At 37.6% G+C, this 24292-nt stretch overlaps 1 protein-coding gene across 1 annotated transcript in view; it reads right to left on the bottom strand.

Moving 5' to 3' along the window:
• Window positions 1-24292, bottom strand: part of Pde3b (phosphodiesterase 3B) — a 125537-nt gene that overhangs the window by 100555 nt on the left and 690 nt on the right. Inside the window, exon 2 of the mRNA XM_026781406.1 lies at window positions 23655-24292. This exon is cut by the window's right edge and continues 14 nt beyond it. Coding sequence (XP_026637207.1) covers window positions 23655-24292 — 638 coding nt within the window. The remainder of the gene's footprint in view (window positions 1-23654) is intronic.

Raw genomic sequence — 24292 nt, 5'->3', positions numbered from 1 at the left:
CCTAAACAAGACTTTATGTTTTAAAAATGAGGAGCTATTACAGGGAGAGACAGACTTCCTACTAGAGTTAACTGGATAGGAGGCAACCTTAGTGAGGCTTTCGTAGGAAGCAAATAAGATCGTATCACTGGCACAGTGTAAACTGTAGTAACTGAATAGCATTAAGACCTGGTGGAAAGTCATACAAGAGCCAAGCATTTCTAATACAATCTAAAGAAAAACCTTCAAGTAACTATTGAATAATTCATTAGTATTCAACTGGCTGAAAACTAGATTTTTTTTAATTTATTTATTTTTATTTTATATGCATTGGTGTTTTGCCTGCACATATGTGAAGGTGCTGAAAACTAGATTTTTTAAAAGTAATCAACAAACAAGGAACAGCTTTTCAAATGATTTGTGTCACTTAACTAAAGGAAAAGATGCTTCCATAGGAAGCACAGCTGCAACTTGTTTTTTAAAGAAAGGTGCCCTGGTGATGGAATCTGGCTTCACTTTCCATTGTAGGGAGCTTCTTCCCTTACCCATGGGCTTATCAGTGCAGGATGAACTGATTCCTTTATCCTATCATATACATATACCAGAAAGAGTCAAGTTTGGAAATGTCTGAACCTCTACAAAGGCAATGTGGCCAGGACTATGTGGATTCCAATGGTGGGAGAGAATCCCAGTAAATTTCAAGTAACTATTTGTTTCTTGCACAAAAATAAAAATAAAGTCGATTTGTTCAGTCTTGGAATGTGTGGACTTTTTATTCAACAGACCCCGAAGAATCACAAAGTTCAGCTAAGCCATAAAAAAAAAAAAAAAAAAAAAGACTTAGCCTGGCTCAGTTTCCAGAGATGCCTGTTAAGTATTCAAAAGAAAACTTCTGATATTTCGTAAGACTCATCTAGCCAGTCAGTTTCTTCCTCCTGCACTAGGAAACACTGGCTTTAAAGTAAAGCAGAATTAGAGTCTGATTTGGTTTGGTTTTGCAACAGTCTCCCTATGTAAGCCAAGGTGGCTTCAGATCTGATAGCCTCCTATCTCAGTGTCTCTAGTGCTAGGATTGGAGGCCTGTGTCTAGTGGCTCTCAAACTCTCTAAGCTTAAATGTAAAGAAGAAAACTATGGACGATTTTGATAACTATTGCATCAATGTTAAAATGGAAAAATGATAAAAATTTAAAGTAGCAGCAATCAGTCTTGTGCATAGCAACGCACAGTGAGTGAGGGGCACACTACTTAAATCACTGTATAAGACCAGCATGATCAAAATACCAGTACTGACTTGGACATAAAAAAACTACAGGCCTTAGCCGGGCGATGGTGGCGCACGCCTTTAATCCCAGCACTCGGGAGGCAGAGCCAGGTGGATCTCTGTGAGTTCGAGACCAGCCTGGTCTACAGAGCTAGTTCCAGGACAGGCTCCAAAGCCACAGAGAAACCCTGTTTCGAAAAAAGAAAAAAAAAAAAAAAAAAAAACAAAAAAAAACTACAAGCCAGAATCTATTATGAGCATAGATAAAAAAATAAAAATGAGAATAAAATGTAAGAAATAACAATATATAAAAAACATAACCTACTAGAATTTACTCTTGAAACAAACATTTGATCCAAGATTCAAAAATAAAGTAACTCATCACATTAACAAAATAGAGGAGAGAAGTCATAGGATTATCTCTATCAACACAGGAAAAAGCACTAAAAGACTCAACATTCACTATTCCTTTATTTAAAAAACAACTGTCAGTACCCTAAGATGGAAGAAAACGTCCCTTATCTGATCAAAGGCATCTAGTATCAACAATAGTAACACATAAATCACTTACAGCTTGCACCAATCTCAATGGTAAAACAGAATATTTTCCCCTGTTAAGGTGAATAGTGGGTTATTCAATAACATTGCTTCCAGGTAACATTAAACTATAGGTTCTAACCAAGAAAACAGGTGACAAAATTATAAGAAAGTAGTAAGATGGGATAAGACACACTAAGAGACAACATGAATACATAAAAAACCCAAGAAACTCTACAAATAAAAAGCTATAAAGAATAAGTTCATTTAGTAAAGTTTTTGATACAAATTCATGGCTTACCCATCGCATTTCTATGTACAAACTAGTGAAATATAAAATTTATGAAACATTTGTTATATGATAACAAAAAAGCAAATGCCAACAAAGGAAACAGTAAACCAGTAAGTAAAAGAAAAAAAAAAGCTATAAACATACCATGGCATTTACAGAGTCAAAAGGCAGGTACATGATGAACTGCAATTTTCTGTAGTCATATCAATTGGCTAATCCAATGAAGACAGGTGAGTGCACCATTTACTTTACATCCATAGACACTTTGAGCAAAGTGTTTATGTGTTCTGTATGGGGTGTGGTTGTGTCTCCTTATTTCTCTAATTTGTGTGTCTATGATGTTAGTAATGCTTGAGTACATTTTATGTAAAGTCGTTTTCCATTTGAATATTCCTCTTGAAATATTTTCTGATTTAAGTTGTTTTGTGTGTCTTGAATGTGTTAATATTAGGTCTTTACACTCCTTTTGTACCCTTTGTATAAAGCCTCTGTTGGACTGTCTTTTACTGGTCTGTGGCATATCTTCATTCTGGCAAGTGTAAATCCTTTAACTTTTTTCTTTAAAATTGCTATAAAATTGAAATTTAAAAAAGTGCGTCAGAGAAATGCAAATTAAAACTATTCTCTGACTCTATCTTGTCCCAGAGATAATGGCAATCATCAAGAAAATAAATAAAAGAATCCTTATTCACTGCTGGTAAGCTTGTAAGCCATTGTAGCGACAAAAACTAAAATAGCAGAGGGGGCAAGAGATGACTCAACTGGTAACTGCCTGCCACACAACCATGAAGAGTTTAGATCCCCAGTACCCACAAAAAAAAATAAACAGACAAACAAACAAATAAATATTAGTATAGTAGGCCACAATCCCAGAACTGACAAAGCGGACAGGAGGATCCCTGGGGTTTGCTGCCCAGCCACCCTGGCAGAATAGGTGAGCTCCAGGTTCAGTGAGAGACTCTATCAAAAACGTAAGGTGGAGCACACTGACAAAAGCCTGCACAAGTTAGACAATTTTAACAACTGGCTATGGACCGGGCCTTATTGCTGCTGATTTAATGGCAACTGGCAGATTGCAGGAGATGGGGAGGCATAGCATTCTACTCTACACTTATTAGTGAGCATGCTAGGCCATACCAGACAGTTCTAAACCGAGAGTCACACAAACCTAAGTTAAACTGAACCACAAAACAAAGAAAATTAAGAAATGAGTATGGGGAAAAGATTTGTAAGAAAGAAGTGGAGTGGGAGGGAAACAAAAGGCAGAGGTAGACTAACTGTATTGCATTGTATAAATGTGTGAAATTGTCAAAGAAGAAAACTGGTTAATAAAAATAAATATATAGATGAAAAAGTGACTGAGGAAGACACAAAACATTGATCTCTGACCTCCATACACTCAGGGGTACTGAGACAGAGAAATACGTAAGTAAATGTAAAAATTCAAAGAAGAATGTCTTGAAAGCAAAAATAATACAAACAAATCAAATATTATACAGAGTATATTACAAGTAGTACTATATATACACATACACACAAAAATAGTACAATCATGACACAGTGATGTGCTATGGAATAATCCCTGTATATTGTGAGGACTTGCCACTGTGATTGGTTTAATAAAGAAGCTGACTGACCAACAGCTGACAGGATAAGGTTAGGTGGGAGAACCAGAATAAGAACACTGGGAAGAAGAAGGGAAGAGTCAAGAGTCTTGAGCCAGTGCAAGAGAAGCAAGATGGATATGCCATACTAAGAAAAGGTACCAAGCCACATAGCAAAGCATAGATAAGAAATATGGGCTAGGTAGTAACAAGCCTGAGATATTGGCCAACCATTTATAATTACTATTAAGTTTCTGTTGCAGGACAGACACTTCCACCTACAGTGATGACTAAACCAGTCACTGAATACCACTCCTCAGTGCTATGCCTGTCTTGTCTGCCCCTACATCTTGATCCCATTTTTTTTGCTTCCATGTTTTGGCTAATATTTCTACTTTAACCAATGTGGTTATTTTTTTTTCTGCTGTGCTACTGGGATCTTTTGTTTTCTTTACCATATTTGGATGTCCACCTAACTATCTTTGAAATATACACACACAAAAGACATCACTGGACTTCACTGTTCTTGGAGTCTACTGCTACTTTCCTTAAAAAGTGCATAGCCATCATCTCTTGCTCCCATATCTATATCCACTATTGAAGGTCATCAGCAACTCCTAGTCCTCAAATCCCACTGTCTTCCCTAGCTACCACAATTACTATTAAAACAAAACTTTGTCTCTGTCAGTGCACTGTTTCCTCCTAACTTCTTGAATTACATGTTTACAGGGTATTTTTCCTCATATGTAGATTTGGAGATCAATTTCCAGCACTAAAACAAACAAATAATATCTCCCCACACACAAAATATATTGATTTGGAATTTGCAGTATAAATATCTGATCCATCTTGTTGCTCGGGCTGTTACATAATTTCAAATGTGTATATATAGAGTTAAAATTAAGGACCCATTTCATGAAACAATGGAGTCTATTAGCTGCATTACTGTAAAACCACATTAAAACTAAGTTTCCAAATTTTTGAAATTATTTGAAGTTTAAAAATACATACATATATCATGCTTTTGTTGATTGGGTTTTTAAGTCAAATAATATAAAAGACATGATATAAGATTATTTTTTCTTAGTTTTGTAGCTGTATGGAAAAGGTACAGAATTGAGGGTGTTGGGAATTGTTCATTATTTGTCAGGCATAGGTCTAGGTCATGGAGATAGTCATGAGCAACCTCACCAAAGCCTGCCCTTACTGTAGAACTCAAATTCTAGTGAGGAGATAGAAAATAAGCAATAAGCATATATATAAACACACACATATGTGCTATCACCTAATATTTTTTAAAAAGGAAAATAAGAGACAGTAAGATAACAGAGTGGTGTAGAAAGTGGTATTTTAGAAAGGTAGTGAATGCGAGATAGGATATACAAATATTGCTTCTGATCAGTGTATTTAGAAAAATGTTTTCTGCAAACAAAAATGTGTTTACTAAGATAAAAATCACTTAAAATTTAATTAAAGCACCATCTACTTACCTCGGTTTTCTAGTCTCTAATATTTACTAACGCCTGACTATAGTTTTACTGCATAGTTTAAATAAAATTTTGTAAGGTTGTGTCTACATCATATTGACAGAGTTCTCAATTTACTAACAACTCTAAATAAATGTTAATGGCCTCCGTTTGGGGCATGGCTTTACTCTGCATTATTTTGTGTATGCCTTGTATGAACAAAGAAGAGGATGATTTACCCCTCTTTAAATAATCACCTTACCATGCATACTCCAAATTATAGACTGAAGCTTCTGTTTTCTTTCTCCAAATTGGAGATATTTTTTTTCACGTTGGAGCATCCACACATATTATAAGACATTTATTTAGATATATGATTCATGAATAGTTCATGGGCGTATACTTGACAGTCACCACCTCAGTCTGGAAATACCTATTTCTAACATTTCAGAAGAAATTTTCATTCACTCTGTGAATCATTATTGTTGATACTGTTCTAATTTCTATTGTTTCCACTTTCTGATTTTGAACTGTGTGGTTTGTCATCTTTTAGATCCATTATTTTCTGAAAATGATGCCTATAAAATTTATAAACATTGTATCACTAGTTTTAATTCTCTATATTCTGTGGCATAAATTTATAATGCTATTATTTATTCTTTAGTTTATGGACATTTGGTTGTTTTCATCTGGGCAGACAGTAATAACTACAGCTATAACAGATACTCATACAGCTTTTGTTTGAACCACTTTTGTTGTAAACTACTGTTGTGGAATATTCGTTTATATTGTAAAGATGTATTTCTACCTAAGGCACCTTCTAACTGCTTTAATACAGAGCTAAAATGGCCAATGGCTAAGCAGGAGAGATAGGTAGGGCTTCTGGGCAGCCAGAGGAAACTCAGAATGAATCTAGGTGCACGAGGGACACCAGCCAGAGGCAGAACAAGTTAGACACACAAAATGGGACAGAGCCACATGGTAGAATGTAGATTAATTTAAAAATATGGGTTAATAAAAATATAGCTTAATTTAAATTATAAGAGCTAATTGAAAAATAAGCCTAAGCTAAAGGTCAAGCTTTCATAATTAATAATTAATCAATAATTCATTATTTGGGAGCTGGCTGATGGGACAGAGACTCATTATAAACTAAGATTTTGTGCTTCTCAGTTTGTTGGAATTGGGCATAATTCATAGAGATCTCTTCAAGAGAAAGAATACAAATCAAAATTAATTACAAGTATAAAACCAATTTACACTGAGAAAAAGAGTCACAGTATCACAAAAATGCATAAAAAGAATTTTTTTATCAATAATCCCCTCAAAACACTTCTACTATTTATTGCTTCTACATTTTATTGAATTTTATTACATATCTTTTGTGAGTATATGGTAAGAATATCACAGATTTTTATATGAAAAAAATTTACAATTTTTCAAAAACTGAGTTATTTTCATTTTAGAAAATACAGTCTGTGATTCTCAAACTGTTGCTGGTTATATCATGCTGTTATCAAATTTAAAGAAACTCAATTGTTTCCTTCATTTGTACAGTATCAAACCAAAAAGGTTTTCCCAGACTAGCTTCTAGCTCTATTTATTTCAGTCTTAGCTTCTACCACATTCTTCTAGTGCCAGGCAGAAGACAAAAGTTTCACCACTCTAGACATATGGCCTTCATCACTGCATCCTAGCTATGAGTCAGCAAAATGGGTACACGAATGTCTCCAGATGTCACTCTATAAAAATACTATAAAATCACAAAGGTTGAACATATAATAATCAACTTTTTAATGGTATGAAATGATAATGAATTCAAGAGAAATCATACTTTTGAATTCTGAATTTTTACCTTTACTCAGGCCGGTGACATACAGTCCTGTAAGGTAAGCTTACACAACATAGGACAGCAGTAGTCAACTAGAACTCCCAAACATCAGAATCACAAATATAAACAATCACTGCTCTATTGTGTATAAAATTATTAGCAGTTTTGGGATACTTGCCTACCAAATGCCCAGCTGTGTCTCCTGAATTCATACAGCCAGTATTTTTCACCTTCAGTACAATATCCATCAATTACATAAGACACCCAATAATTTATCTTAAAATAGGCTTTATAGTTGGATCGCTGTACCCGACTGTGGGCTAATGTAGTATTCTAGGCATATTTAACAAGGCTTGATAATGGTGAGCTTTGATGTTTGGTAGGTTATGCTGATTATAGTGCATTTCAACTTATATTTTCAACTTATGGTGGCTTTGTTGTGATATATTCCATGGCAAGGCAAGCTGTGTGTATACTCAGAAATAGCAGGAGAAAAGCATAAATCTATGCCACCTAAAAGAAATGTATACCCCAAACTCAACTTCCCCTTTCCTGAATTCCCAAACTGCCTAAACATCACTCCAATGCTACATGCCATAAAGAATGCAAATTAATAACAGTATTAAAATACTTTTTGAAAATTTTAATCTCACCCATGATTAAATGTCAATTGTGACTTTCAAAACAAACAATCTTCCCTTTTAGGATCTAGTAACTGTATTATCAACCTGATAGAAAAAGAAGTTTGCATTCTACATGAATTCCAAGGCCAAAACCCTTCGGACACACAGCTGCCAATAAAACATACTGAATAAGTAGGCATATCTCTTGCCTCACTATTTCCAACACCTTATTGGCCTTTTCTACCTAGACAAGGGCTGAAGGAATTCCTACAGCCAGTAGCCTTCAGGTTACCTGCCCACTTGGGTGTGGCCTCTTATACTATTTATGCTGGTGTAAAGTGTGCGTCAGGCCTCTTTTCTGGCTGCGGGATTTGATTGCTGTTCTCCGTTCCAGCAGAGGATATTGATTTGTGAGTCTACCCATAAATATATAACCCTCTATTGTTCTCAATTCTGAGCTAGTATGGGATTTCTTTTAAGCATCTTTCTTCAGACAAGAAATATAAACAATAAAAACTGTAGTGATATTTCATTTGTATTTTAATAAATAAAGCATGCCTGAAGATCAGAGATTAAAACAACAAACACACTGGTCAGCCTTACAGACTAGAGAGTGGAGATATACACCTTTAATCCCAGTAGCCACACTAGTTTGCCATAGAAAACAGGAGATAGTGGTGCATGCCTTTAATCCCAGCTCTAGAGAGGAATGTAAAACCGGAGGAGACATCTCTCAAACACAGTCTCATTCTGAGATTCCTGGAGGCAGGATCGCCATTTAATACTGAGATAGAGCCAGTGGCTGGCTGTTTGCTTTTCTGATCTTCGTCAGGTTGAACCCAGTATCTGTCTCTGGGTTTTTATTAATAGTGATACAAAAAAAACCCATAATATTTACAATACTTTCAACTTCAGTTTAATGTTCAATGTGAAGTTTAAATGAGTAGTTAATATTAATAATCGTTAAAAAAGAGGCACAATTGAATTGTAGGCCTTAATCAAGCCAAACCCAAATTATTACACCCCTAAAATCTTAAAACTTCTTAAAGTCAGGTAGCCTATCAGCCCCGTGGATCTAGTTTAGTAATTTATCCAGAATCATACTGATTGCCCTACACAAAGATGCCATACTAGAAGAAATCAATACCCTATTGTTAACTAGCAAAGAGGAACAGTAATATGTTCTTGGTAACAAAAATAAACAGAATTAAACATCAATACCAAGTAGCAATAAATGGGCCTGTACACATTATCTTAGTTTGTATACAGAACATACTCAGACAATACAGAGTACATATTCAGTCATGCAGCCATGCTCCACTGAAAGATGTCATTGTAAAGATACAACTGAACAAGAGTTCCCAAGTAAACAAGACAAACTACTGACAGACGTGTCAGCACTTAGACACAGGTAGGGACGTATTTCTATTTGCTTTCAGTTGCTAGGATTCAGTGTCCATTTTTCTATAAGCCTAAAAACATGCAACTCTGATTTCCTGAAGAGTTCATATATAAAGTATCAATGGATTGTTTGAGACATAAAAAGCAATTACAAGTTTTAAAATATCTAATTTCTTGAAAACACTCATGTTTTCCCTATGGTTAAAAACAAGCAAAAGTGAAAATTATAATTTCTTTACTAGAAACACCACAATTTCAATATAAAAAATGAAAACATATACTTTACAGTTACCAGCACAAAGATAAAGTTCTGAGTGTAGATTTGGGGGAAAATGTTCCCTATCAATTTTTATTAATATACTAAACTATATGTAGTAAAAAATTACATGTTTTGTATTGTCTAATAAAGGCCAATTTGAGAAAATGCTGAGTAGTACTTCTAATTAGTGTAGATTTTACCTTCTGAATCAAAATTTAAGATTAAATACTAATCAACTGAATATTAATAAACTGAATTGTAAATCTATCTGACCAATGAAAGAAGAGGCAAAATAATGCTTGTTAAACAAATTAAAGTAGACAAAGTGGAATTCCAGAGCCTTTTTCATAGCTCCTTAATATCATCATAGTTCAATTTATAGACCAAGTTGGAAAGTTCCTTCAAGAACTTCTATCTAGTCTTGGATATTCTTCTGCTGTTTCTGGGTACAGATACATTTTGATGTGCAATGAAGTTATTCTCCAGTAAACGCATCACAAATTGAAAACACAAATTAAAATGCACTTTAATCCTCTTAATCTACCAAACATCACTGTTCAGCCCCACCTATTCATTTACATACCTATTAGCAAAAAGAATGTCTGGGAGATATTTCGGGTGGATTTAATAAAAGTATCATATTACAAAACATCAATATAACTAAATAATAAGCTTACATTTGGGGATTTTTAATTTTTAACTACATACTTACTGTATATGAGTATGTAAGCACACAGGTCTACATGTCACAGGAAAACATTCAGGAAGGTTCTCACTTTCTACCTTTTTAAGGCAGGGTCAGCTGTTTTAAGGCATAGGCCCCAGTCACAGAACCTGTGTCCAAAATTGCATTGAGCCATCCCCTGTCCCCACTCTAAAAATCATTTTAATAGAGGCACGACATATTTTAACAAAATTAAGTTAAGCAGATAGTGTCATTTTTACATCTTTAATTAGGTATAAAGATCATTCCATTTTAACCCTCCTGTTTTAGTCACCACTGGAAAAGACTAGATCCTCTATGTAATAAGTATTTTTATTAATCCTTTGAGAATTCCGTACCATGTATTTTGATCATATTCACCACCAACTATCATCCCTAACTCCTCCCATATGTGCACTTCCTCCTCCATGTACTACCAACTCAATCTCTTTTTTGAAGGCGGATAGAATTAATACAGGCCAATTGGTATAAGATAACGCCACTTTAATATAAAAAACACACTCATGCAACCGAAGTTCCCGCGATGCCCAGAAACAGGAAACAGGAAGAAGGGGTTACCAGCGTCTGTGCACCCCAATTTATAGACATTTGCCCGAGGCCATCCCGCCCCCAAAGGGCGGGCTCTCTCTACACTTTTTTTTCTTAATTTAATAACCCAATAACTCCAATCTGTGCTGTCCACCTACTTCTGGGTTTGGGGGCATCCCGTACATATTTTCTTAGCACTTAAAATTTTGAATATCTCAAATTATTTTAGTGAAAAATTCTTCTACAAGTTCAAAACTAACCACTATTTCAAGAGTTTCAAATTAATTATAGGACCTAAATAAATTGTATGAATCACTAACATCATTTTCTTTACAGTGCTAGCAGTCTTTGAAGATAAGACCCTAAAGATAACAAAACATCAGAAGGCCAGAACTCATGAAAGAACTTACACCTTTAATGTGTGACCTGCCACATGAGAAACAGGCATCCACCATATCTGAGTCACTGTATGTTTGGCTCTTGCTACACCAGGCCAGCCTGAATAACAACAGAGCAATGAAACAATCTCTGGGTTTCATTTTTCTAAATCTTTCTGATTTGTTTCATCTCTTACAAAAACTGGTTTGCTTGCTATTAGTAGGTTTTTCTTAGCTATATACTGTGTGTATCGATTCTCTATATAAAGTATGATAAAGTGTGGTTTATTCCATATCAAATTTAGGTCACTGTAGCTACTGATTTATATCATCTGTACTAACTGGAGAAAGTCCTCTGTTCAGGTAACAGTAACTTCTATGAATTTATTTAGTAGGAGTTTATTAAATGCTGTTCAAATTTGCTTTCTGTTGCTGTCATAAACACCATAACCAAAAGCCACTTGAGGAGGAAAGTGTTTATTTCATCTTATACTTCCAAGTAACAGTCCTGAGAAGTCAGGGCAAGAATCCAGAGCAAAACCTATGGAGAACTGCTTTCTGGAGCTTTGCTAACTTTCTTAGGCAGTCTCAAGTCCACCTGCCCAGGGTGGCACTGTTCATAGTTGACTAGGCTCTCCCACATCAATCAATAATCAAGGTAATTTCCCCAGATATGGCCAAGAGGCAATCTGATTTGAGTGATCCCTTGCTTGAAGTTCCCCATTCCCAGATTTTGCCTAGTTGACAATAAAAACTAACCAGTGCAAACATCAAATTAGTAACTTGTGCTACCTGAAATGCTAATAGTAATATATGATGAAGAAGGATAAGACTTGTTCCCTAAGCTTAAGAAACCACAAATCTAATGACAGCAGTTGCGTACCTAACTAAAATACTAGGTAAAGATATTTTGACAATATTTATAAACACTACAAACTATTTTAAAAGAATATTCTATCTAAGTATCAGTAAACAGAGATAGGAAAAATTACCTGAGATAGTTTAAGTCACTGTTATTTCTCCTTGACAACTGCAACAGCCTCTTATCTTTCCACTTCCTCTATAGCTACTCTACCAACAGCCCATAAGAAAGCCAGGATAGCCTTTCTAAAATATAAATACCATAAAATTGTCTCGTGACTTCTCATTAGGAACCAATTATAATGAAATGCAAACACTAACATGGTCTACAAGGCATTTTGAGACCCATTCTTACCACTTCTACCACTCAATTGTCTTCCTAACCCCAAAACATGCCAAGCTATTTCCCACCATGGGGCCTTTACCTTGCTAGTCTTCTGCCTAGTTAAGTGCTTCCTCCCAGGATAACAGTTCCTGACCAATATTCATGTGCTGGTTAAAACACCACCTCTTCAGAGGGGCTTTCCCTGACAGCCCCACTCGAAAGCAACACACCTGTACCTCCTCAAGTCCAGGCCTTAGTGTCTCTCTTTCCACTACTATGTTCCACTTTCTATGTGCATCTTGGTATTCAACTACCTCAAGTTATCTCACTGTACTTTATTTCCTATTTTTCAAAATTTTTAACTCTATTAGAGCAAAAAGTTGTATAGAACAAAACTAGGCATTTTACATGCCTAATATTTTCCAAGCATAAAATTGTTAAACACAGAAAGATAGGCCTTCCTATAATTCCAGCACTCAGTGGGTAGAGGCAAGAGGACCGGAAATTCAAGATGATCCTTGACTAAACACCAAGTTGAAGGCCAGCTAGACTACCGGATTCTATCTCAAAAAACAAGCAAAAGAAAGATGACACTTTTTTTTTTTTGAATTTTCGAGACAGGGTTTCTCCGTAGCTTTTTGGTTCCTGTCCTGGAACTTGCTCTTGTAGACCAGGCTGGCCTCGAACTCACAGAGACCCACCTGCCTCTGTCTCCCGAGTGCTGGGATTAAAGGCGTGAGCCACCACCGCCCAGCTCTAAGAAAGATGACATTTATACTGTATTGTTGGGAGAAAGTCATGAATAGTTTATCAGGAAATACAATGAGAAAGGAGGAAAAAGAAATCAAACACATCCCATAAGCTTCAATTTTCATAAACTTGGAGAATAAAGTAATAGACTATTGTAGTTAGGAGGTTATATCAAGATTTTGTCAGGGGCTGGAGAAATGACTCATAAGTTAAGAACACTGTCTGCTCTTCCAGAGGACCCAGGTGCAGCTCCCAGCACCACGATAGCTCACAACCCATAGTAACTCCAGTTCCGGGAGATCTGACACCCTCACACAGACATATATACAGGCAAAATTCCAAAGCACATAAAATAAAAACAAATTTTTAAAAAGATTTTGTTTGGTTCCTGTCAATTTGAGGCCTCTGTATTCATGAAAGCATCTTCGGTCTTCCTCTAACATTCCTGTTACTCGGATCATGACCCCCATGAGATAACCTATTCTTATTCTAGCTACCTGGCTATAATTCAAAGAATAAATTTTTTAAGTAATAATATAAATAAGTAACACAGGAAAATAATATAAAATAAGGCAGCCGCTTGTAGTACAGTAGACAGAATTCAACAGTTCTACTTCCAGGAATATGCCCTAAAGAACTGATGGCAGAAATTCAACCATTCACGCTTACAACATCGTATTATTCACAAGTGCTAAAAGGTGGAAGCAACCAAATGAACAGATTTAAAAAAAAAAATGTGACATACACTTAGAATATTATTTAGTCACATAAAGGGAGAAAATTCTAAGATATGCTGCAACATATATACCCTGAAATCATGTGTCAGTGAAATAAACCAGTAACAAAAGGACAACTATTATTTGACAATTTATATGAAGTTCCTAAAGTAGTCAAATCAGAGACATGTTTGGTGGCTGGAGGCTTGAAGGGGCAGAATGAAGAGTTATTAGTTTAGCAGATATAGAATACTGCTCAGTTTAGAAAGGTAAGTCATTCTATATATAAATGGTGGTTAATGCCCACACAATACATAAATGTACTTACTGTGAACAAACTGTGCACATAAACTGATTATAAAATTCGACCTCAAGTTAGGTTTAAAAATTAATGTAGTAATAGGAGCGGCAGGGCTGCGTCCCCAGCACCCCGGCTGCCTGCTAGCTTATGCCCTGAAATAACAACAGACAAATTGTATTCTTTTAAACACTGCTTGGCCCATTAACTCTAGCCATTACAGGCTAATTCTCATATCCCGACCAACCCATCTCTAATAATCTGTGTAGCATCAGTCTTACCAGGAAAGATTCAGCATGTCTGACCTGGCAGCTTGCTTCATGGCGTCTGAGCTCACTTCCTCTTCTTCCCAGCATTCTGTTCTGTTTACTCCTCCCACCTATGTTTTAACCTATGAGGGCCAAGCAGTTTCTTTATTATAATTAACCAATGACCTTCCTCCATCAAATTAATACATATGTTTGTACACATATACACACATTGAAGCCCTCTTGTAATAATAGTGATAATATCTAAGTATCTTCAGGGGAGATTTATTTAACCCTTCTTGCCTCCCTTATGCCAAAGTCAAACTAGGAATCCAATCTTGAAGGCCATATTTAATTAATGTACCTTTACCATAGAACAAGCAGCACTTTTAAAGGAAGTAGCTTTATGTAAGGCTATCTACTGGTTCCCTTCCTTTCAACAGGCCTAGGCTTTGTATTCTAACACATTATGTAGGACAGAAGTAAATATCTAAGGTCTTTGAAGATGGGAGAAACTCTTCAAGTGAGCGTTGACTTCAATGTCTGATAACCTCACAGGCTTCCACTTTGATTATTTGGGGGTGTCTTAAGTCTTAAGGTTTTTGTTTTGCTTTTGGTAGGGCTGGAGAGCAAACCCAGGGGCTCAAATATACAAGGCAACTGCTCTACAACTGAGCTATACATCCAGTTTTAATATTTTCTTATCATTCCAATTCAACAACTGCAGTTTTGCAGATTTTTACAGAAGATATTTTTAAATGTTTGACTTCTAGTTTGTGTCAATGGGGAGTTTTTTAATGTGTGCTTGTTTATATTTACAGGGGTATGTGTGTGTGTGTGTGCTTTTAAGGCCACAGGACAACCTCTAGTGCCATCTTCAAAAACACCATCCACTTCCTTTATTATATGATATTCCATTACCCTGGAGCTCATCAATCAGACGAGATAGGCAGAAGACCCTACGGATCCTCCTGTCTCCACCTCTGTAGCAATGGTATTGTAAACATGCACGTCCACAATCAGGCTCTTTAAATGGGTTCTGGATATCAAACTTGGGTTTGTACAGCAAGAACTTTACTGACTGAACTATCTTTCCAGTCCCCTCAACACTGCTGACTGAGCTATCTGGACTGCCCCCTGAACTGGGATATTTCTCAGATGCATGTTCTTATCGTGATATTTTACTTATGTTTTATAAATGAAGCTTGCCTGAAGAGCAGAAGGTAAAACTAAGCCACTGGAGGCCAGGCAGTGGTGTCACACACATTTAATCCCAGGATTTGGGAGCAGAGGCAAGATGGATCTCTGAGTTCAAAGACACCCTGGGCTACACAAGGTCAATGCAGAAACAGATCCAGGTGGTGGTGGCCTACACCTCTGATGCCAGAAATAGGAATATAAACCAGGATGAGATAGGAACTCGTTCTCTTTCAGTCTGAGGATTTCTCAGAGGTAAGAGCTCTCTGGTGGCCTAGTTGCTTTGCTTTTCTGATCTTCCAGTTGAACCCAGTATCTGTCTCTGGGTTTTTATTATCTGTGCTACATGTTCTACACCAGAAATTGTACTTAGCACCTTATAGTATTTTCTACATACAAGGTTAAGTGATTGGGGAAAATTAATCACTTCAGTTTCCAGCTGTACAACAGGGCCCAGTACTTAGTTCACAGGAGTGGTAAGCACTTCACAATCATTCATATTATAAAAATCTCTTTTCTAAACTTAGGTAAAATTTTCCTGAATTATTTTTTACTATTAATATTATTATTTCTGGTGGAGAACTTAATATCTGTTTTGATTGTTAGTACTGATTAGCAACTTTTCAGAATCTAGGTTGATTTCAAAAGATCACGTAACAAGAGATTTTTTTAAACTTCCTTGTAAAAACACAAAAGGTAAAAATTTTAATTTGTTTTTATTTTCATTACATCAAGAAACTTCCTTTAAAATTTAAATTCAGTTGTTGTATACTTCTTGAAGGCTTTCTAACTTGTATATAAGGTTGGCTGTCTCTTGCATGTCTTGTGATACCTACTTCATACCTTTATTACATAAATTGCCACATCAAATTGTAATTCTTTATATATCTTCTATTATTACTGTGTGACCTCCTTGAAATACTTTGTACTTGCCATTTTAGAATCTTTGGCATATCCAAAGATATTTACAAGTCATAAAAACGTTACAGAAGTCTTCAGAAGGAACCAAGCCTGGGGGCACCTTGATCTTGATCTTCTAGCCTCCAGAAATGTAAGGCTATTTAAAGTCTTCAAGTCGCCAGCTTGTAGTATTTTCTTGCTACAGCTCTAGCAATCTAGTACATCAGTAATGAAACAAACTTAAAGACACAAATGAGGCAGATGTATCACAGCTCTACAGGACAGAATCTGACTGACACAGGTCTCACTGACCTAAGTGGAGGGGTTGGCAGGGAATCGCTACTTTCTGAAGAAATCTGCCCTTTGCCTTTCCCAGCTTCTTTCCTGGCTAGCTTTCCTTGGCTCATGATCCTTATAACAACAGAACCAGCAGAGTTCAAACACTAGCAGACTAACTGAAGCCTAACAATGCCTTACTCCAGCCCCAATCCCACTGCCCCACTGCCTTCTCTGCCCTCTTGCTTCTCTCTTCTCCTTCTGTGCACTGTGAATATGTGTTACTCTGATTGGTTTAATAAACTGAATAGGATAAGGTTAGGCAGGAGAGTCAAACTGAGAATGCTGGGAGTAAGAAGGGTAGAGTCAGGTCTGTGAGCAGACACAGAGAGAAGCAAGATGGGCACGCTGTACTGAGAAAAGGTACCAAGTAATGTGACAAAGAACAGATAAGAAATATGAACTAATTAAAATGTTAAGAGTTAGGTAGTAACAAGCCTGAGCTATTGGCTGAGCACTTATTATTTATTAATATTGAGCCTTTGTGTTGGTTATTTGGGAACTAGCAGGCAGGAAAGAAAAGTCTGCCTACATTTGCCTTTTAAAGGACCTGTGTGACACCAAGCTCACCAGATAATCCTAGATCATCTCCCCATTTCAAAATCCTTAACTTGATCTCAACTGTAAAGTCCCTCCACTATGTATATAAGGTAACATACAAACTCAAGGAATTAGAACACAGACATCTTTAGAGTACTATTTACTCTGCTTATAGACATTAAAGCTGAATATGAACACATCTTGCAACCTAACAATTCTACTTCTACACACACACTTCTAACAGGAGATAATAACAAGAATTTTCCTAATAGCAAAAGAAAAAAACTGAAAAATACCCAAGGGTCTACAAGTAATAAAAAGGGTAAGTAAATTTACTATGTTCTGGCAATGAAATAATAGCAACACTGAAAAATAAACTACAACTATCCACTTCAACATAAATCTATCTTAGAAATTGTCAAGCAAAACGTAAAGTTATAGATGGATGTATGCACTATATTTCTATTTTATATAAAGTTAAAGAGCAAGCAAGATTACAGATATTATTTAAGTACACATTCATAGACGGTTACAAGATAAGCAAGGAAGTAAACAGAGTGGAGATAATGCCTGAGAGAGAAGGATGTGATGAATGAAGATGAGGAAGAAAGGGCTTTAAAGGGAAGCAAGCAGTGACCATGTTACCTGTTTATTTCCTCTAAATTATGTAAAATATAAAGGTATATAGAGTTCTTTCTCACTTAAAATTTCAATTATAATTAAAGACATTTAAAATGAAACGCATGTCATGAACAACTAGTCAAACATATATTGTAAGCCGGGCGGTGGTGGCGCACACCTTTAATCCCAGCACTCGGGAGGCAGAGGCAGGTGGATCTCTGTGAGTTCGAGGCCAGCCTGGACTACAAGAGCTAGTTCCAGGACAGGAACCAAAAGCTACGGAGAAACCCTGTCTCAAAAAAAAACAACAACAACAACAAAAAAAAAAACATATATTGTAGGTGATCAAGAAAGAAAAAAACCTATAAAGACAGAATACCTCCTAGAAAATTGAGTGCTGAGTTCTAGGCTGCAGAAGAAAACAAAAACACTGGGAGATATGCTTTCTGACTTTTGGTAGGTCTGTAAGAATAACAGGCTTCAAACAAACACCTTTGTAACCCTTGGTATGCTTGTAAATAACACAGTGAATAGCAGCTCAAGGCTATAAACTGTCAAGAAGTACCCACAGACGGAATCCAGCTCCCCATAGTTTTGCTAAGCTATGCAGGCACCCTGGTCCAGCAGGCCTCTGTCAGCTCCTGTTCCCTACCCTCTCTCCACTTTCCGCTCTGAGATTCATTATCAGGCTGGCCGGGACGGCACTGAAGTTTGAGACTAGCCACACACTGACAAGTCAGGTACATAGCATGTAAAGTTCATCTTCAGGATGATTATTATGGACTCTGGTTTTCAAGAAACCCTCCTGAATCTCCTCCCCTGTCTCTCCATTATTTCTCCCGATTTCCTGTAACTAAGGACATTGCTCTTTATCACATAACTGAAAATACCTGGGAAACCAGAAACAGCTTTAGAACACTACGGCTGCAGGCAGGCACATGGGCTCTTTGTGGAAAGTATAGGTGGACTAGATGTCAATATCTAGGCTCTAGACCTCACTCTCACAGTATCTTAAATCATAAACTGGAGTCAATCTTCTCATTCTTCTGAGGTTCGATTTCTTTCCCTTCTTTGTAATGAGATTTCAATTAAACTCTAAATTTCTCCAGTATCATCTACACAAACATTTACGCTCAAGTAAGCTTTTCAGCATATGGAAAGTCTCTCTTCTTTAAAGGGGACACAGAAAGCCTGGAGAGTGTGCTAGCGAAATAGGCTGACCTGGTAAAGAAAAGGAAAAAGGGAAAGAGAACAAGAGATGAGCCCCATCACTGGAGAAGTCAGCCTAAGGACAACGAAAATAAACTTCACAGCTTTACTTGTGGGTGCTTTTCACTCAGTGTATAAAAACATGTTACAGAAATGTTACTATCCAATATAATTAAAAATATTCTACCACACAATCAACTTGTATTCTTAGATATGGTCAGTTCTGCAACAGTACAGATTTATTCTCCACTTGTGTATTAGGTACTATCTGTCCAAATATCTTAATCCTAAAGGAGGGCTCAACTATTAGGAAAGATAAAAAGGAAAAAAGTCTACCACAAGCTCATTAATAATAAGCAAGCTTCCAATAGCTAGAACTAATATGAACACTGGGGTGGTGATCCACAAATCCTAAAATAAAAATCCACAAATCCTAAAATAAAAATGAGTAATAAATTCATAATAATAATCTAAAGCAGGTTATGAAGGTCCTTGCAAGCAATGGTCAACGTCATGAACTTTAGCTTGTGTATAATAAAAAGCCATTGAGATTTTTTTTTAAGAGGATGAGGAACCTAGCCAAATCTCTATTCTTGAAAGAGACCTAGTGGCAGCACACACCCAACTGAAACAAGAGGAGAAAACTGTTATGTAGGCTGTTGTTACTAACAAATGAGAGCACAAACTAAAAGGCTCACTGAGGCTATAGAATAAACTTCTAAACTTTTACAATATTATTAAAGAAACTGAGAGTGGTGTAGCGGGAGGTCCTTCCACTCCTCCAGCCAATAGCCACTGAGATACTAGCCCATTGGGGCGTGGTCTCTCTCTTTAAAAAAGCAGTGTCTTCCCTCCTCACTCTCTCTTACTTCCTGCTCCGCTTCCAGCGACTAGACTCCTTCCTGATTGCGCAGAGGGCTGTTGTCTGGGACGGTGATCTGTAAGTTTTTTCCCCATTAAATAAATACCACCTTATTAATCATAATTCCAAACTGCTGTGGGATTGTTTGTGACTTACGCCTTCAGAGTGGGTTATGCCTTGCAAATTATTGAGGACATTAAATAATCTTTAAAATCTTTTTTTTAAGTTTTCACATTACATATGCACACTTTTTTCAAATAAAATTAGCACTTTAAAGAATATTTATGAGCATTAAGGCCACAGGATCTTTAAATATTTACCTAACCATTTAGAAAGCACTTGGCATTTTAGGTATAGAAAAATATCTTACACACTAACTTTCATTTTTCCAAACCTCACATTTAAAAAAAAAAATCACACATTCAATGACAGTGCTGCAAAGCTGACCACCACACTCTAAAATATATCACTGAAATGGAACAGAAATATAGTTCAAGGCCTGTCATAGCTATCATATAGGCAACTGGCTTTTTAAAACTTCCTCTTAGTTTCAGCCTACTCTTGGCATACTGTAAATTTATTGCTTCTATTAACCCTCCAGAGACTACAGTCAGCAATAATTAGATTTTCATGTTAAATTCCTGAGCATGTTTCTAAAAGAGGACCTTAACTAAGAATTGACTTATACACTATATTTTAAGAATATGAATATAATATAAATATTTTAGTCATGCCATTATTTTCAGCATCTTAACTAATATAGCATTCAAAAAGTCAAATATTACTCTAACTCTATCTCATGTAAATAAAAACATTTATGTTGCTTTGCATTTTCAAGTGTTTTCAAAGATGTTAATTAAGACATTTAAATTCTAGAAAATATTTCAACAATTTTATCACGGGAATTTACTTTTTTAGAATATAAATAATTAACAGAAAACATTCTTTCTAAAACTATGAAAGTTGTGCAAAATAGCACAATGGCATAAAACGAGGTGACGCATGAGCAAAGAGAGCCGAAATGACTTTATAGTCTACAGTTCCATCTGCTGACCCTGTGAATGCAATGGCTTCTCACCGTTGTTTGTGTCATCCTTTGGGCAGTTCAAAGGGACAAGGGCCACCCTTCGTTCCTGCCTCTTCCCCATACATTTTCATCCCTGCACATATCATTAAGGAACATCTTTATCGTTTCAAAGAAAGAAGAGCCATCACTAAACATATGCTCATTAGTAAAACATCCCTCATCAGAAATTAGTAGAAACAAGAATTTCTGAAAAGTAAAAAGCCATGAGTCCTCTTCTCTAACCGTGAGGCCTCGTTCAAAGCAATTTTGAAAGATAAAGAATTCACTTTTTAAAAGAAAGTTTCTCTCTAAAAAATACAGTTTTGTTCATTTTCCCCAATCATACCTTGAAAAATATACAGCAGTAACAATCTTCAATATTAAAATAAAACTTTTAAAAATTATTCATCTGTGACTCCATATACTTTTATTTATATACTACTGAAAGCATGAAACCACTGACTGAAATTAATTTAGAATTAGAAAATATTATAGAATTCATCTACTGGTATACAGACACAGAGAGGTTCACTGATGTCTCCAAATTTAAACAGGAAGGCCAAGATTTGATTCTTGAAGCTCTGCCTGTGAATCTAGATCATTTTCTCTTGCATCAAGTTTCACCTAAATTCTTATTTGTCACTTTCTGAAACCAGAAAAATATTTTTACAATCATCATATACAACACTTGAGCAATTAGAAAACCACTTGATCTTCGACTTCCATAAAAGTATTGATGTCTTAACTTTCCATCATAAAACACTGAAAAGCACAGATAAATATACCTCTGTTAAACTTCAACAACAGCATAAAGATTCTTGTAATCTTTGCAAGACTAAAAATACCCTTATCTCGAAATGCCCAAATAGTATTACTCAAAGTACTAAACAGTAAGTACCCAAAGATAAGCCTCTCAACTATTAGCATATACTTTAAGTTGCTCAAAATGTTTGTACTAAAGACCAGAACCTGGGTAAGGGTTTTCTACTCTAAGAAAATACGTTGTCTTTACAAACACAAACTGTATTTTCTTCTAATACAAATAAATAAGTGATATTATCTGGAATAATACCGCTCTTAAAGGGGCGGGGGGGAGAAGTTGCTTTGATAGCAAGAAAACCAGACTAGGAAAAGAAGACTAGAATTTTTCAATTTACAAAAGAACAGACCTAACAGCTCATAACTTACCAACAATTTACAACCAAAATATTTAAACTGTGTTTTCCTAAAATTTCCCTACAAAAGTGGTGAAACTATGCTAACGAGCTTTTCAAAAGTTAAAAATGCAATCTAGTCACATAAAAATCAAATGTATTCCAATCTATGAAAATTGCTGACACCATCAGAAAGACAGCTAGTCTTCTAACAAGTTTTCACTTGATAAACATTTGTCTACATATTGTCTATTATTGCTGATAGTAAACATAGACAACAAAAGGTGTAACTGGTTTGTTTTCCTAGCATCTGGCCAAATAATAACAGAGCAAAGAGAGCTCAAAGCCAAGCAAAGTAGTACATTCAATAGTAGGAGAGGCTGGAGGGTCCTCCAGTTCAAGGCCCTCGTGGGAGAGCCGGTCAAGAATACACAGCAAGACTCTGTATCAAAGGGGAAAAAAAGCAAGGAGCAACAGAAAAATGTCAAATGAAATCACTACATACTATACATAGATCAGTGTTCAGCAGGCCATAAAATCAATGTAGTGGCTCATAGATTATTTTGAAGAGAACACAAGACAGAGAGAACAGTGCCTCAAACGTGTAAAGAACAAGACACGTTTGTTTCCCGTCTACTGGGTCCCAGTGTGAAAAATATCACTACTCAGCAAAATCTGACAGCTAAGAATACACATTCCTCCAGACAGCTCCTACGGGTGCCTCTCAGAAGTGCGAAATCTCATCAGACCCTAAGGCTGCCCCTTCTGTGGCCCTGCTTCTTCCGTCCCTCTGAAAACACGCCTGTCTAAACTAACGTTAATGTCACACAACCAAAGGCAGTCCTTGGAAAGATCCGAAACAATGAAGGGAAAGTATTGGCACTAGGTAAGTGTTCTATACAGAGTGGCTATACTCTTGGTGTCCTATGTGCATTCCCCAACGCTATAGAGATACAAGTTCATTCCCTCGTGATGATTTCAATTCAGAAAGAAAGAAAGAAAGAAAGAAAGAAAGAAAGAAAGAAAGAAAGAAAGAAAGAAAGAAAGAAAGCCAGCCTATGGGGTTGGGGAGGAAATGTCTCGGGCATCTTTCCACACATTACTAAGTTTAAAGGTTAAATTGCTAAAACCTCTCCTAATTATGCAAGAAATACACAAGTCCGTGAGTTAGTCTGCAATTTCAAAATTGCATTACTGTGTCCTGCTGCCTATTCATCTAAGTCAAGTCTCAATCACAAGATCACTCTTCTGTTCTTTTAACTAAGGAAACACTCATCTGTCCTCTCGGTCATCACCATTCCTGACCAGCCCCGCACTGTGACAAGTCTGCACACACTCCACTCCTGAAGGCTGCTAGTCACCTCTGGCAGGCAGCCTCACTGCGATAGCAAGCAGACCAACGGCACCAAAATGCCATGTGCAGGAGCCTAGCCACGTCCGAAGCGGCAGCAGTCCGCCTTGGAAACCTCAAGGCAGTACCTCGGCCTGGAAAACTCCCCCTCCACCTGCGGAGGGCTGATAAAAAGCTCCTCTCCCTGATAAAAAGCCCCCGGCCTCGGCTCCCCCAGGACCCCCTTACTGGGGGCAGCGGTTTCTGTCGCCTGCTTTCCACCGAGAGAGCCAGCGCGCTTCTCCCGTCCCCCCGCGCTCCCCCTCCCGGTAGCCCCGGCTCGCCCCCCATCCCTACCTGTTCCCGGGAAATGCAGGGCAACGACGGTCTCCTGAACATCTTGCCACTGCCATAGTAACCCGCGGCGCTTTCTCCCAGCGACACGCAGCTCGACCTCCTCCGGGGTCTGATCACGGGCACTTTCTCTTCCGCGGCGCCCGCCGAGCGCGGCGGTGGAGAGGCTCCCCGGACGTGGAAGAAGTGGTCCAGGGCCAGGGCCAGCAGGCATCCCGCGCCCCCGACCAGGCACGACAGCAGAGGCCTGAGCGCGGGCGGCAGCGCCCCGAGGCCGGAGAACGACACCCACCACACCAGGCCGGCGAAGAGCAGCACAAGGACGCCGTGGCGCGGGCGGACGCGGGGGCCGAGCGTCAGCAGCCCCACGCAGCCCAGCACCAGGCACAGGCGACCGGCCGCCGCCGCCGGCTCCCCGCGCAGCCAAGACCACCCGTGCCACGCCGCCAAGTCGCCCAGGTAGCAGCAGACGGGCAGCGCCAGCAGCCACCAGGAGCCAGCGGCTCCTCGGCCCGGGCCCCGCTGCGCGCGCCTCAGGAAGCAGGTGAGGAAGAAGAAGGCACAGGCGATGCTGAAGAGCGGGCTGAGGCTGAGCGAGCAGGCGCTCAGCAGCGCCCGCAGCCCGGCCGCCGCGGCCGCCC

This window comes from Microtus ochrogaster, chromosome 8 (assembly GCF_000317375.1).
Source record: "Microtus ochrogaster isolate Prairie Vole_2 chromosome 8, MicOch1.0, whole genome shotgun sequence".
Classification (NCBI taxonomy): domain Eukaryota; kingdom Metazoa; phylum Chordata; class Mammalia; order Rodentia; family Cricetidae; genus Microtus; species Microtus ochrogaster.
The sequence above is the reverse complement of the archived record's forward strand: the minus strand, read 5'-3'. Positions and strand labels throughout refer to the sequence as shown.